This window comes from Meriones unguiculatus, chromosome X, assembly GCF_030254825.1.
Source record: "Meriones unguiculatus strain TT.TT164.6M chromosome X, Bangor_MerUng_6.1, whole genome shotgun sequence".
Taxonomy (NCBI): domain Eukaryota; kingdom Metazoa; phylum Chordata; class Mammalia; order Rodentia; family Muridae; genus Meriones; species Meriones unguiculatus.
In genome coordinates, this window is record NC_083369.1 from 21446574 (window position 1) to 21462327 (window position 15754).

The 15754-nt window shown below is 40.2% G+C and overlaps 1 protein-coding gene across 2 annotated transcripts; it reads left to right on the plus strand.

The window, feature by feature from the left end:
* Positions 1–3753: 3753 nt before the first annotated feature.
* LOC110541522 (G-protein coupled receptor 83-like) lies at positions 3754–13277 on the plus strand. 2 transcript variants are annotated; one of them, XM_060374802.1, is made up of 6 exons: positions 3754–3955; positions 4181–4240; positions 7016–7507; positions 7701–7826; positions 8219–8352; positions 8750–13277. In XM_060374802.1, exons 3-6 carry the CDS (start codon positions 7118–7120, stop codon positions 9468–9470), a joined length of 1371 nt encoding a protein of 456 aa, XP_060230785.1. In that variant the 5' UTR covers positions 3754–3955; positions 4181–4240; positions 7016–7117; the 3' UTR covers positions 9471–13277. The 2 variants fall into 2 exon arrangements, with proteins under 2 accessions (XP_060230785.1, XP_021483931.2); XM_021628256.2 differs by lacking the exon at positions 4181–4240.
* The last annotated feature ends 2477 nt before the right edge of the window (positions 13278–15754 follow it).

The following is a 15754-nucleotide window of genomic DNA, read 5'->3' on the forward strand; positions in this document are numbered from 1 at the left end:
TGTGCAATTTTGTGAATATTACACAATCACTTGATTATGAAAATTATATAGGTAAACTGTATATTATGTGAACTATATTTGAAGACACCATTAGAAAAACGCTAAGGGACTCTTTACTGAGAACTAGAATTGAAGGCAGAAACTGAAAAACTAGATATGTCATGGCTAGCGCCTGGGGAACAGGTTTGGATGGTGTAAATGCAAATTTTAAAACAGCCTCTATTGAAACTTTAGGAACAAGATAGCCATTTAGGCTTCATATGAAGTGAGCACGACATAATGAAAGCAGTATTTAGATTAATGTGAATTGGTTGTTCCAGAACTATTGCTATTCAGTGATGCAGAGAGGAAGGAAGTCAGAAGAATCAGTTAGTAGCCTCTTAAAAACAGTCTGAATAATTTGATAATGTGTTAGGATAAATATAGAGAAAGTTAGTTTTGTGGCAGCAAGCATCAACAAAGTCAGGTAATTTAATGTGATGCAAACATTCCCAAGTCAATGAGAAACTAAAAGAAACAGAAGATGTTGTCTTGCCTTTTATCTCTGCAGCAATCTACATTTAGTTACTGACCAAAAAAAAAAAAAAAATCACGAAATTACAAAACTGTTTCTGATAAACCCAATATGTCATAACCCCTACATGCACAATGTGTGATTAAAACAAATCCATAAAAGAGAAACAGACATACTTAACATTACATTTTCACTTCAAAGAATTAATCTTGAGCCACCACGGCAAAGTCAGGAATCATAAGATGTAGGGTCAACTTGGCTTTCTCACTAATATTTCCACCTGAAACACATTATTTGCCTTTGTGTGTGTGTGTGTGTGTGTGTGTGTTTCTTCTAAAAAAATATTTGCTCACATGAAAACAAAATTCCACACTAGTTTTGACGTTAAAGCTTTTAAAATTAAAACTACTGTATAAGATTAGGTACCAGGTGTGCCCCTGTGTTCAGCAAAGAAAACCTTTTTATCTCTTTCTTTTTTTGTTGCGCTAGTGCTCTACCTTAGAGAGATGTTCAGGTTGTGGTGGAGTGGAAGATAAACACAGAAATTTCGCCTGTGTTTGAACCTCAATTCTGGAAAAGAGTATCTTGGAAAAATGCATGCCTTGATAGATTATGCAAAACAGATACTCCGTGGGCAGCAAAGGAAGCCACAAAGTCCTCAGCCTCTTTATCCTCTTCCCTGTGCACCCTTTATCTGAACCAATAGTCAGGAGCGCCGCCCACTGCGTCCTTTCCTGTGAAATTCTATAAATCTGTTACCAGGAGGGCTTTGATCTGTGGGAAGAGCCTGACAGCTCCACAGCTAGAGCTCTCTTGCTTCCGCCCTTGATTGGCTGGCTTTTGCTAACTCTCCGTGAGCCACACGTGCAGTTACTGCATTTCTTAGATGGAAGATTTCGGAAGAATACAAAGAAGTGCAGAAAACCCAGCTTTAGAAGCAATCTGAAGTTCCAACTCAAATCCTGGACGCTTAATGGGAGGGAGAGTTGTTGTCTTTACTGTACCAAAGCCTGGCAGGGTAAGGAAGAAGATTTCTGCAAGGTGGGTGATGGTGTTGCCTTATTTAAGGAGAGGAACAACGATCAGGAAAGGAAGGGACAAGGCTAGATAGAGTTGTGTGGTCTTCAGACAGCAGGGGAATGAATGAAAATAATGACTTCGAGGACTTTGTAGGGTAAAAAAAGGTTAGATTTTCTTATCCAAAGGGCTGTCTTCTATGTCTATAATTCACTGTTTGCCCTCAGACACTACAAAGTGATAATTTCAGTTGCACTCTTCTGTGGATATCACATAGTTGGTCGAGTGGGTTTTGGAGTCTGAAAGCACTGTGGGCCTGTAGGGGTTTGAGTCCATTGTTGTCAGCGGTAGACTAAGGATGTAATATTGAATTTTTAGCAAAATAAAGGAAAAGTTGGTAATGTCTCTAAAGTACTTGGCCTCTTTTCCAGTGTGGTAGATTGTATAGGCCCCTTTAAAGAGGAAATGCTAAGTCAGGCAAAGATGCTGGTTGCTTTATGGTTAAGGGAACTTTCATAAAGATGTGGGAAAATAAGGGATCTTTCAGTATCAGAGTAAATTTTAGCTGTAGGGGAGATACAAGAAGATACTCTTTGTCTACTTAGATAAATCTGGTGCACAAAAAAGACAGAATGTCTCTTACCCCTGTGTGTAGTCAATTGATCCTGTATAAAAGACAGCACTGTGTTGTTGGGCTGATCACAAAAGGAAACCCTGGATGCTGTAAAGATGAGCCTGCTTCTACCCTGCTTTTGGGAAAACACAACATTTCTGTAAATATCCATAATCAATGGAGATTTTTTAAAATATATCCCGGTAGAAGTTAAGGTGGGGGGAAATGATGAGGCGTTCCCATTTTGAAATTTTTCATTTTATTAAAATCCAGAGGTCTATCATACAAACTCATAAAAAGATCGGGGGTGGGAACCGCTTACAGTCTTTAAAGGAAATCCAGGGTATGTGGGTAAGATTTAAGTAAATCTTTGTCTTTGTGTTGGGGGAGATATTTAGTGATTTTGACAGATGGAGTTACTCCTGAACTCTTTGGTGGGAAATATGTTGTAAAAGAAAAACAAAATAGAATTTTTGCACTACCTGGAAGAAAGACTGAGCTTTATAGAAATCTGAAGAGCTTTCATATTATCAAGCGAAAATCAGATGTGCGAAGACTAATGACACCTCTGTTCTACCTTGGGAGACTCAGTGAGTCATTGCACAGAAGAGCTCCCTTATTGTTTACATATTCCTTTAAAAAAATTCAGAAGAGAGATCATGGAGGAAATGAAGAATCCAGTCTAGTCTGAAGCTGTTTTCTCTATTTGAACATTCACAAAAACTCCCAAAATGAGCGCAGAAAAGAATTTTCTAGAAATAAAATAGGTGAACCCCAAGTGATTCAAATGTTTTCTTTTTAAGTGACTCTAGAAATTGTATGTCAGGAACCTCCTGTTTCTGTCTTCTCATCTTCCTTGTGTACTTCCCTCTGCTTTCCTTTTTCTAAGGGAAAAAAAAAAAAAAAAAAAAAAAAAAAAAAAAAAAAAAAAAAACCGAACCGTGGAAAATATTCACCACACTGGTTTTGCAAAATCACATGCATAGTTCTTGTATCATATATGTTGTTTAGCACCACTGCAAGTGTAAGGCAGCTTTCTAAAGATGCCCTTTCCCTATTTTTCTCTTTCACCTGCCACCTTCAGTTTCCAGATTCCAATCCTCCGTGGTTCTGAAGGCTTGCCATAGTGTTATGGCTCCATGCAGATTAAAAAAAAAAAAAAATCTGAAGAATAGGTTATCTTGGGAAGGTGGAGAGCAGGAGAATAGCTATGAAAAAAACTTGAGCAGAGAGGTGTCTGCTAATTACATTCTGGTTGATTAACTGATATGGGTGTATTTGGTTGAGTAAGGTTTAAAAATAAAAGAGAGAGGAATTTACCCCATTGGCAGCACCCCCCCCCCAAGTCAGATGCTCCATCTGACCTAGCCTCAAAGTGCCCCTGTCTTGATGGGGAAGACTAGAGCTTCAGTTACACAGTGGGAGAGTGGGGAAAAAAAAATAACTAGCTCTGAATTTAGCTGTGGAGGCTACCTGTCCCCCTCCCTTACCCCCCTCCCTGTGTGTTGCAGACCAAGACAGCATCTCGTGGTACAGGCAAAGTCTCGCGCAAAGCTCTGCCAGCCCTCGCGGGGCCCCGCCCCCTATTGCTGAGGGTCACTACCCAGTCCCTCTGACGCGGAGGAGTGCGCACTTCTCTGTGCCTGCAGCAGTTGGCTGTGGTGCGCAGAGCCAGAGACACCTCGGGCTCTGAAGTGGGCTGGGACTTGGATGGATAGGCGGCTAGTCCGCTAGTCCGCTAGTCCGTCCGCTTCTCTCTGCCTGGCCAGGCTCCTTGCTTTCCAGTCTGTCTCCGGATAGAGCATTCTAAGGTAAGTCTCAACATTCACAGGAAAGGCTGGAGATATCTGGGGGTGAGCTGCTGTCGCTGCGACTGACAACAGGTAAACAGGGAAATAAGTGACTCAAGTCAGACTGTCCATGTAATATATGGGTTTGGGGATAAGGCAGCCCCAAGTCTACCGGGCGCCCACACTCTGAGTACTTACCCTGTTTTGGTTTTTTATTTGTTTGTTTGTTTGTTTGTTTGTTTTCAGGGTGCATTTCTTCCACAGGTTACCTGTGACTGCAAAATACTGAATTCTCAAGAGCTCTGAGTAAGTCTTTAGAAAGCCCTTAATGTTTTGTTTGTTTCTATCAGCAGGGATGCTGGCACTCCGGAAAAGTGAGGGTATTTGCTCTAAACCCGGGTCAAAGCGCTCCTTCTTATTTAGTACAGCGCATCCCATTCTCTGTCTTCTAAGTGGTTCAGCCCCCAAACTGTCATGCTTCCACAACTAGAAAAAACGTTGTTTTTTATTGTGGTAGTGGTGGTTGTGGTGATGGTGGTAGTGGTGGTGGTGGTGGTGTGCATCAAAGTACACACAAACTGTAAGCTTGACCTCAGGATTTGGAAAGCCAGGTGCCAGTATCAGAGATGAAGGGTCCACATTCCCTTTCCAGACCCCTTACCCTCCTCCTCACCTCCCTCTCCAGTGAGAAGGTGGGCTGGAAATGACTGACGTCAGTAACCTTTCCCTTATGGAATCATTTGTTTCATAACTGGGGAGGGGCCCCATCTTAGGGTAGAGAGGAAACAGTGTTCGCCATCCTTTGTACCTGCAAGACAGTAAAGACCAAATATATGTAATTAGAACTCTAGCATCTCATTCTCTAGAGTGTTGCTGGAGGTTGAAGGGTGGTCACCAATAGCAACCACCCAGCTGAAGTCTCATGATGACTGATGACGCAGTTTTTAAAAGCCCCACCTTCCTGAAATTTGGGGAAGGGGCTATGAATGGAAATTTTTATTTCTCTCCACTGCCCCCTTCTGACTATTTGGTTAAGGAGAAGACTTGATAGAGAGTAGTTCTTCAGAAAATAGATAATTAAATATTTTTTAATCTCTTCCCCACTTGATGGTCTAGAAAATGCCAGAACTGCTTGGAGCTCCCTCCTCCACCCTCATATTCCCCTCCAAAAAAGGGAGGGGCCAAGGATCAAACCTTAAGGCTCAAAAGCTATTTCATTTAGTTGCTATGTTGAGGTACCCCTTTTTGCAGAGAAGCCACCCACCATAGCATGAGTGACCCCATTCAGAAGGGAAATTTAGAAAACATATGTGGTCGAAAGAGATTCCAACCCTTAGCATAAGGATTCTCCTTGTTGGCCCCATATCACATTTTTTTTTTTGAGACAGGCTTCCACTATGCATATCCACCTAAATCTGGTTATTTCCATGCAGGTTGTCCTCAGACTTGTGGTGCTTCTGCCTTGTCATCACCAGTACTGGAGGAACATGTTGGGGCATTCTGTCTAGTTAAAATATTAATTTAATTGTGATTTAATTGTGGGGTGTTGAGTATGGAACCTAGTTTTTCAGGCATGCTGTCACTCAGCTATATCTGAAATTTTCCATAGTCGATTTTGTGGGGTGGAGAAGGAGGCAGAAAGAGGTGGGAAGAAGAAATAATAAGGAAAATCTGTAACTCCTCCCCAATATAACCAATATCACAAACATATAGCAGACACATTGAACAAAACATACCATACAAGTGCATGTACATCACAGAAACTTACCACATAAATACACAGCATGCAAACACCACACACAACACACACACAGATGTTGTTTAGAAAACGCACACTATAGAAGTCTGCATTATGGAAATATCATCATGCTGCATATGAGTTCACATAAGCAGAAGAACAAAACTTTCTCAAATCACACAAAACACATATGCACAAATTACACAAATATCCATGCACAACCCCCATCGACTTAAACTAATAACAAAGCACACTTCACACACACACACACACACACACACACACACACACTACCATTTCATCCTTTTTAACTAGAATTTATTTGCCTATAAACAACAATGAAAAGTAGGTTTCCAATAGAAGGAAACCCAGAGAATTTTCCATCATAAGAAGCTGTTTTTTTTTTCATGCTTGCTAATTCAGTCTTTTGTGCCAGCTTATGAAGTATATATCATCTTTGTTAGATAGGTGGAGAAACCAAGGCAGAAATGTGTTTAGATATGTAGTTTTATTTTTTTGACACAATGATTATGCATATTTGTTGGATATATTGTTATATTTTGACAGTGTACATGATACAAAATTATTGGACTGTGGTAATTGGCATAAATTTCATTTCACAAATTTAGCATGTCTTTATGTTTAAAACATTTGAGGGCCTTTTTAAAATTTAGAAATATGCAACTAATTTTTGTCAATCATGCTTATTTGCACAGTCATACTGCAAGTTAGTGACAGGAGTGGATGGGTAGTATGGAAATGAAAACAAAAGCCTTGCTTTTAAACTTAGTCTCTGATGTCTTACCCTTTTAAATGTAGGCAAAAGTACACATTACTTCCCTAATCCTTTATTAAATAGGTGTTTAGAGACTAGTCACCTATTTAGAAGACCATTTTTTCTGGCATGATCTTTATATTTATGTAAAATTTTCAGTACATGTCAGAGCAATCAAAGACCTATCTTTGTTATTACAAGGCAAGGTAGAAAGGTCAGAATCCCATAATCCTACAACTCTGTGGCAATAATCCAGATTTACCTATACTGCTAAACCTCAATTATACAACTCTGATTAGGCATTAATTACTATGCAATTAATTAGTGGAATGTGTGTTAGAAGACAGTGACTGTTTTATGCAAGTTTTATACAATATCACTGTAAGAATACAGGCTGGTTCATATATCATTCTATATGGCTGATCTAATTGGCTTCACAGGATTCCATCATCTTAGTGAAAGTGGGCTGACTAGCAAGCCTGCTGGCTGCTCTCCTAAAAAGATGAAGACCTGGCCCCTGTATTCTTTGGACCCACAATGCTAAAATGTTTGCCCCTTCTCATTTTAGGTGGAACCAGAAGTTTCTGTTTGCAAGGATTTGGAAAAGTACTTCAGCATCTATATCCTTTATGGTCTCTTGGTTGCTGCTTAATTCTTCTCCCCAAACAGAATGAACACTTCCTTCCAGGGAGTGTCTCCTTTCCTGTTAGAAATGGAAAGTACCGTTGATTGGCTCGGAGAAAATGTCAGTTGGGTCCCATCAATCGAGGATCAAAGCTGCAATTACACAAACCTGAATGGAACCAATGTCTCCAGTACAGAATGGGGAGGGCCAGCAGGATCAGTCAGCAAATGGTTAGGGGGCAATCCCCACATTATGGCAAAGATTGTGCTGTCACTAGCTTATGCTGTCATCACAGTGATATCTCTCTTTGGCAACTCCCTGGTATGCCAAGTTTTTGTCAAGCACAAGGAAATCAAGAAATCAACAGGCCTTCTCATCTTCAATCTGGCAATCTCTGATATTTTGATAATCCTGCTCAACAGTCCATTTGCACTGGTGAGTGATTTATATAAAGTTGGTTTCAGCACATAAGAACGAAGCTGCTCCATTTTAGGGTGGGTGATGGCACTTAAAAAACAAAAGAGATATACATGCCTGGGGCCTCCATTCTAGACTCTAGCTTCTCTGCAATGCTTGAAGGCAATATTTTAATAATTAACCTATCCTTTTTCTTGATTTTCTACCCTAGGCTCGTTTCCTGAGTGGACAGTGGGTTTTTGGTAGGATCATGTGTCATGTCAGTCGTTTTGCTCAGTACTGCTCCCTCCATGTTTCGACGCTTACATTGATGGCAGTTGCCATGGACCGGCATCGGGTAAGACCACTTGAGTACACTTCTGAATAAAAGAGCTGGGAGTGAGACATAGCCAGAAAGATCAGACATCTTACAGTATTCTACAGGGTGGAAGAATCTTTGAGAATAGAATATGTTTGTAGACTGGCTCAGATACTTCTCCCTACTGTCATAATACTTTTACATCTAGATACTATTTAGATTTTCAGAGTTTTATCATTATATGTGTGTGTTTGATGCATTATCTTTTTCCCTAAACTACCTTCAACCCATCTGTGATTATATTGGAAAAGATAAATTAATAGACCAAATAAATTCTGGAATCCATGAAGAAATTCATAAACATGTGTCTGATTATACAAACCACAGAGACCTTGGGCTGATTGAGGAAGGATATTGCTTCTCTTTTGTAGGTAATTCTGCACCCAATGAAGCCAAGGCTAACACACTCCCAAAGTTTACTGGTTGTTGCCGTGATCTGGAGTATTGCAGTGTTCCTTGCTCTGCCACATGCAATTTATCAAAATCTGTTCACTTTTGTCAACCCGTAAGTAATACATAATGCATAAATTAATCTTTTTGTTTCTAGAGACTCCCAGGAAGTTGACATTTATAATGTTTGTAACTTCATTTTCATCCCTTCTCCATTTTCTTGATTAGAAGATATGATGCCATTTTCTAATTCCAATTTGTTAGTAAAACCAAGGGGATGGGCCACCAAGTTAAGGTCACTGGCAACAAAGAATCTTGTCTTCAGTTTTATCTATACCTAGGCTAGGCCTTAAGAGATAGCATTGTAGTTCATCCCCTAATTTTAAAATTGAAGCAATTAAGACCCAATGTTTCAAGAGGCTGGCATTTTGTATGGACATTCGTACACAGAAGCTTTGTGGGGTTCATGTGTTCCGTCTTGTTCTTGTAACGTCTACTGTGCTTTTCTTCAGGGATGGCGCTGCCCGGAGCTACTGCCTCCCTGCTTTTCCCGGGCCCAGCAAGCTGGTTTCGAAGTATGTGGACCTTGGGACATTTCTCTTGCTGTATATCTTGCCGCTCGCGGTGATTGTTGTAACGTATTCTCACTTAGGAAAAAGGCTGTGGGTACAGAACGCCATCGGTGACGCTTCTGCTCGTCAGCTTGTGGCACACTACCAGAAGCGCAAGAAGACGATCCGGATGCTGATCCTTATTGTAACGGTCTTTGCAGTTTGCTGGTTTCCACTTAATTTCTATGTGGTTCTTCTTTCCAGCGCAGGTGTAGAAAATGATAGTGTGCTTTTCTATGCCTTTCACTGGTTTGCAATGAGCAGCACCTGCTACAATCCTTTCATCTACTGCTGGCTCAACAGGAGCTTCCGTGCCAAACTAAGATCTATATCATCTTTCAAGGTTCAATCACTGTTTCTGTGTAGGGGCTCCCAGGTTCAGCAGATAAAAGCACAGGAGAGTCATGAGCTTCGGAAACTCCACACATCTTCACTGCTACGAGTCCCCCTGGCTGTTCCAGAGCCCCAGGCTTTTGAGGATCCTAGTTTGGCTATAGGGGATAATTCCCATGTCTCTGTCCAAGGGGAATGGGAAGATCCAGACCCCACCCTAGATGAGGAAGCAGGGCCCTCAACCCAGGATGCTTACTTTTGCATCCACATGCAGACTAGCATTCACTAAGATGGGTGCCCACCTGATCCACTGGAATCTCATTTAATGAGTACCTTGTCACAGACAATTCAGTTAAAGATGGGATAACCTCTAACTTAGATGCTAAGAACAGTGTTTTACTATCATGTGCATCCTCACAATCCCGGATTGTTTTATGGTTTTAGTTTGTAGTTCTGGCATCACAACTCTACTTAATGAGTCCTCTGTACAATACTGTGGAAAACTGTGCCAGACCCTGACAGATTTGTGGACTTACCTACCTTACATTGCAGATGAATTTATGTGAACTAGATTTCCTGAGTAAGATCCTTTTTTGCCTCCAATTGTGGCCTGTGATTATCACTAGTAGTGATTATAAGACAGAGAAACAGTTATTGATAGAGGTCAGTGTAAAGAATTACTGGGAAGAGTACTTGGTAAGCCACCTCTGTCAATAGGAACACCTTTTTCTTCTCTGCCCTTGTGCACTGACTTGGTGCTTCCTATAAGTACTTTCTCCATCAATTTAGTCTGAGGCAAATATTCATGTTAAGGAACAAGAATCACTGGTGAATGACTCTGGACTTCTATCACCCCATCTTTGTAAATGTGACTCCGTAAACTCAGTCTACAGATCTTTGATTATAGACTGATTTCCCAGCTTCAGACTTTTCATCTTGTGTATAACTATAGACTTTATCTGGATGAACTACTAGCTAATTTGTACTAATTTGTGCTAGCTAATTTAACTAGTGTACACTGGCATATGTGGACTCTGATGAATTTATTGACCTTTCTATTAGAATTGTCCATCTGAGTTGACTACTGACTTGAGGTCATACCTTTCTCCTAATACTTTCATGACAACTAGATTAGCATTTCCAAAACCCCAATCTTCTCCCTACCAACTTCTTCTTCTTCTTCTTCTTCTTCTTCCTCTTCTTCTTCTTCTTCTTCTTCTTCTTCTTCTTCTTCTTCTTCTTCTTCTTCTTCTTCTTCTTCTTCTTCTTCTTTTTGGCATCCTAAATTGGAACATGACATAATCAAGTGCTTACATGTACATACATGCATACAGATTTATGTTGACACAGGTATAAGCATGTATACATATCGTTACCTCTCATGCTACCCACCCGCCTGGTGCTCTCACTTATTTCTACCTGTAATTTCCATGCTAACTGAGCCTAGACAAGATTTCATGCCTTAAAGTGAAGTCTTGGAGGTTCTGAGGTTGTGGCAAATTTTTGCCTCTGGAATCAGCATTTCTTTAGTTGGTGCTTCATTTTTTTCTTTGATTTTATTTTATTTTTTGATGTTGTCTATCTCCCTGTGACATTTGTACAGATTCATAATATAAGCTGTGCTCCTCTGTGCTAATTCCATTCCTTTGCGGTTTTCTATGCTTTTTCCTAACTCTATCACATTATCATTAATGGCTTTAGTTTTATTTCCCTTTCTCATATACCCATTTCAACTCAATTTACTTTAATTAACATTCTATATGTTCTTTTTAAAGTATATCAGTTTTTACACGCTGGGTATATTATGCATTCTCATTTAAACATACCCTCGTAGAGTACAACACTGGTCCTTTTTACTTTCAACATTTCACCCTGGTGCTCACTTTTCCATATTTATTTGTTCTGGGCTATTCAAACTTGGATTTTGGTTGCTGCCTTAACCAGAGGTTCACAACTTCTATGCTGAGGCTCATCATCTCTTCAGTAATTGAAGCCTCCTCATTTCCGGTGCTTTGTTCCACAGGAGACTCTTTCTCAGTTTGCTTCCCCTGCTTTACTTTCTCTCTCTCTCTCTCTCTCTCTCTCTCTCTCTCTCTCTCTCTCTCTCTTCCTCTTTCTCTCCATTTCCTTCCTTCCCTCTCCCTCCCCTTCTCTCCTTCTTTCTCTCTTTTTTCCTTGTTCTCTCCTTCCTTTCTTCTCCCCCTCCTCTCCTTGGTGTGGAGCTAAAGTATAAATTAATTCATTATGGCTTTTCTGGTTTTCCCTATACACATATCCACCTATTTCAGTTTCATACACATTTTTTCACAAGATTTCCTTCCTACCCAGGAGAAGAGTGAACAGTCTAGTAGTTCATGTGTTATGTTGGCTTAGAAAATCCATCAGAGGGCACCATGTGCAAGGATATTGCGAAGAGTCTAACAAACAGTTTCCTTGCATTCTTTAATGAGGTTGTTCTTGCTAGCTATATAGTTTGCTTACATTTTTGTGAATAGTTATAATTTAATATCTAATTATAAATGAAAGTGTTAGTATCTGCTTATAAATTTAAAAATATCATTGTGAAACGATTTCAACTAACTTCATGTAGAATACAAATTTATTCATGGCCACAAACTCTACTTTAGGTATGGGACCTTTGGATCTAATTGATTTACTTTAGCAGAGAGTGGATGGCTCTAAGAAACCTGTTACTAAGAGAAATCTAGCATATATTCAATTTGTGTGATGAAAACAGCATTTGTACACTTAAAAGTACTTTGTGCTTTGATTTTCATGTAAGGCAAGAAGTCTCTATAATGGAAACAAGTTTAGGACTCAGAATAATGGACCAAGGCTTTGTTTTGTTTTTGAGTCAACTATTTGTGTGACCTTAAGAAAGTCATGTGGCCTTAGTGTGCCCCAGTTTCCTTATCTATACAAGGTGGATAATAATATGTACTACCTGATAGGGCTATTGCAAGAGTTATCTGTGCTAACAGATATTATTATTGTTAATAGGTTCGTTTCTTGTTACCCACCTTGTGATTATTGCTGTTAATATTCTAATTGTAAATGATAATACTATTGTTGTTAAATATTGTTAAATTGATGTTACTGTGCTCCCCTTGAAGTGCTGACCAGTACAAAACTAAGAAGGCTATGAAGATATTTAAGAAAAGACCACTGTTCTATCTCACTGGGGAAACAGAGAAGCTTCTACTGCCTGTTTAGATTACTTGAAACTAGGTTGTACAGAACAGCTGAGAGGAAAGAAATTTCCAGAGCAGAAACAGAGACACTAGCTGAATTCTGGACAACTGAAGCACAAGCCAAGTAATAGACAAATGATATTTTCGAGTCAGTCCCTCAAGTAGGGGTTTTAGTATTTTAGCATTTCTGCTCTGAGAAAGGTGGCAGAAAAGAAATCAAAGGAGAAAACTTGAAAGATGTGAAGTGTTTACAAAGTATAGAAATGACACAGGGTTTCTACTCTGAATTGTCATCTCTTTTCTAAGAACCCTTTATTTATGATTCAATGTAATTCTCAATAATTGTATTACATATTTATTTTTGTTAATGTTTTAGAAATCATAGTAATAGATTGTGATAGTACTCATTTACGGTGCTCTTCTAAAGTGTGCTTAAAGTGTTTTATGGTGTTGTATTTAACCATTTCTCTGCCAAAATAGTTCACAAACAAATATCCTGTTTTATTTATGTGTGTTTGTTTATATGGAACACTGAAACTCCCAAAAGAATTAATATTGATGTTGGACTTTGGTATGGGTTATGGTTGTGGGAAAACCACCTAGACACAGCAACTGCTTCTGGAACTGTTCTGTTTGACAACCAGCTAAGGTGAATTATACTCTGTAGCTCTAAGTTCTACACTGAAGCTCTACTCAGAGAATATGTTCAAAATCAGGGAAGAGTCAAAGTGAGGGTGTAATGTTGGCTGGGTCTGTGATTATTTTGTGTCAGATGGGTTTTGTACTTAAGTATATTTTGACTGGAATAATTTTTCAAGTGTTTGAAACTACACACCTTTGTGAATCCTTTGTGAATCCTTTGTGAATCCTTTGTGACTATGTATGTGCTCAATTAAAAATTAATAAAGCTAAAGTAAATGAAAGCTATTTCTTTCATTAATTCAGACCCCCTGTATTATCTTAAGCTCTCAAAAAGCAATTGAGCAACCAGTATCATAAAAAGGACATATTGACTTTAGAAGCAACAGCCTGTGAATTAAACTTGATTAAACAGAACCTCTTCCTGGCATGGCCAGATCGTTGCTGCAGAAACAAATGTGTGGAATTAAAAATGCTCCAGGGGTTGTGGTTTCTCTAAGTATCAGACTCAGTAAAGGGTAAGTTCACAAAAAGAGGGGGAAGAGAATAAAGAATATCATAAAGGAAGTGGTCAGGGGCAAGTGACACAGCAGTTACAGATAATGAGTATACTTATGTACTTTTCTAAAAATAACACTGTTAATCCTTGCTGAGAAGTGACCACAATGGAAAGGAAATGTGAGGGAAATTGATTGGCCACTAGGATAGAGTCAGGTGGGATAATAGAAGTCCTGGTAAATTGGCAGGTTCGAAGCTGTGTCTGAGTGATGCAATATAGTTAAGGAAAGGAGGACTGGGGCTGACCATGATTTGCTCTGCACAAGAGTGAACTTCACAAGCAGGACTGGGTACCCACTGCAGCTGTGCTGCAGCTGCTGTTGCTGTATTACCCAGAGCCACTAACTACTTAGGCCGGTGAACTGCCCACAGGCCAGGCACTTCCAGTTTTACTTTCTCCCATGAATAGAAACCTTGTGACCACTACTGTCTATACTTCCACTGTCCCAGATACCAGCACTGCAGCTACCCTACTGATCAGTATTGTTCCTGCCAGTGAAAGAGCCTGGGGGGAAAGGGTAATATGTCTGCTGGAAGCAAACATGAAGGGTATACCTGACCTTTGCAATCAGGCAAATTTAACAATGTAACATGTGGGCAGGACACCAATGTGATACAAAAGTAATGATTCCATAAAACTCTAGTCTGTCAAATCAATGAGCTGATTGGGTTTAGAGAACACAGGCAATACTTACTTGAGTTTATATGACCCCAAGCAGCTGCATCATTACAAAGTCCCAGGCCATCACTGATGACAATTTTTAAGAAGCTGAATCATGAAGTCCTTCTTATAGTTATTATTTTCCATTTTCTATATACCTTAATGTCTCCTAAAATTACTAGTAGCTAAGGGAGTGCTGGCAGAAGTATAAAATGGACACCCCCCATGAGGAGGATCCTACACCCTCTTTTCATCTATTCTAGAGTGTTTGCTAGGACAGGAGCCTGCCATAGATATTCTCTGAAAGTCTCCACCCAGCAGGGGATTAAAGCAGATGCTGAGACTCAGAGCCAAACTTTGGGCACAGAACAAGCAGTTTTATGGAAGAGTAGAGGGATAGCAGAATCCAGAGAAGACAGAAACTCCATGAGAAGACCATCAAAGCCCACAAATCTGGGCCAAGGGGGACCTGCAGAGACTGATGCACCAACCAAGGGCCATGTGTGGAGAGGACGTAGGCCCCCTGCTCAAATGTAGCCAATAGGCAGCTTTATCTTCAAATAGATTCTCTAGTAAGGGGAAGCAGGTGTTATCTCTGACATGGACTTTGTTACCTGCTCTTTGGACACTTCTCCCTGGGAGGGCAGCCTTGACAGGACACAGAGGAATCCAGGCAGTCCTGATGAAACTTGAAGGCTAGGGTCTGAGGGTAGGTGAGGAGGACTCCCTATTTCTGTGGTCTAGGAAAGGGAGATAGAGGAAAAGAGGGAGGGGGTGGGACTGAGAGGAGACAAGGAAGACAGCTACAACTGGGATATAAAGTGAATCAATTATATTAATGTAAAATTTAAAAAAAATTGAGTATCTGCTATGCTTGCAGATGGGAATCTAGAATGGTTGTCCTCTGAGAGGCTCCACCCATCAAAACAGAAACTGAGGCCCACAGAGAAACGTTGGGCAGAGCGCAGTCTTGTGGAAGAGTGGGGGTAAGGATAGAAAGATCTGGAGGGAGCAGGATCTCCATAAGAAGACCAACAGTGCCCAGGAGGGCTTGCAAAGATTGCGATACCAACCAACGACCATGCATGGACTGAACCTAAGCCCCCTACACATACATACCGAATAGGCAGATCGGTTTTCATGTGGTTCTCCTAGAAAAGGGAGCAGGATGTCTCTGACAGGGACTCTGTTGCATGCTTTTTGATCACTTCCCCCTGGCGGGGCTGCCTTGCTAGGCCACTGTGAAAGAGAAAGTGTTTAGTTCTGATTCAACTCTATGTGCTGGGGTGGGTTAGTATGAGGACTCCCCTTTTCTGAGAGTAGAGGAGGGGCAATATGGGGAAGAGAGAGGCAGGGATAGACTGGGAGGACAAAATGGAAGTGGCTATGATTGAGATATAAAGTTAATAACTAAAATTTTTTTAAAAGAGTGTCAATAATTCCACTACTGTGACCATAAACCCAGCTATCTCTATTGTACTGCTCAATTGTTTGCCATGGATACCTGGACAAGATATTGTCTAA

What these genes read in the sequence shown, in the direction of transcription:
- LOC110541522 (XM_060374802.1), top strand. Translation starts at nt 7,118, where the DNA reads ATGAACACTTCCTTCCAGGGAGTGTCTCCTTTCCTGTTAGAAATGGAA. An exon ending in TCAACAGTCCATTTGCACTG is followed by an intron (nt 7,508 to 7,700) that starts GTGAGTGATTTA and finishes TTTCTACCCTAG; the next exon opens with GCTCGTTTCCTGAGTGGACA. An exon ending in CTGTTCACTTTTGTCAACCC is followed by an intron (nt 8,353 to 8,749) that starts GTAAGTAATACA and finishes GCTTTTCTTCAG; the next exon opens with GGATGGCGCTGCCCGGAGCT.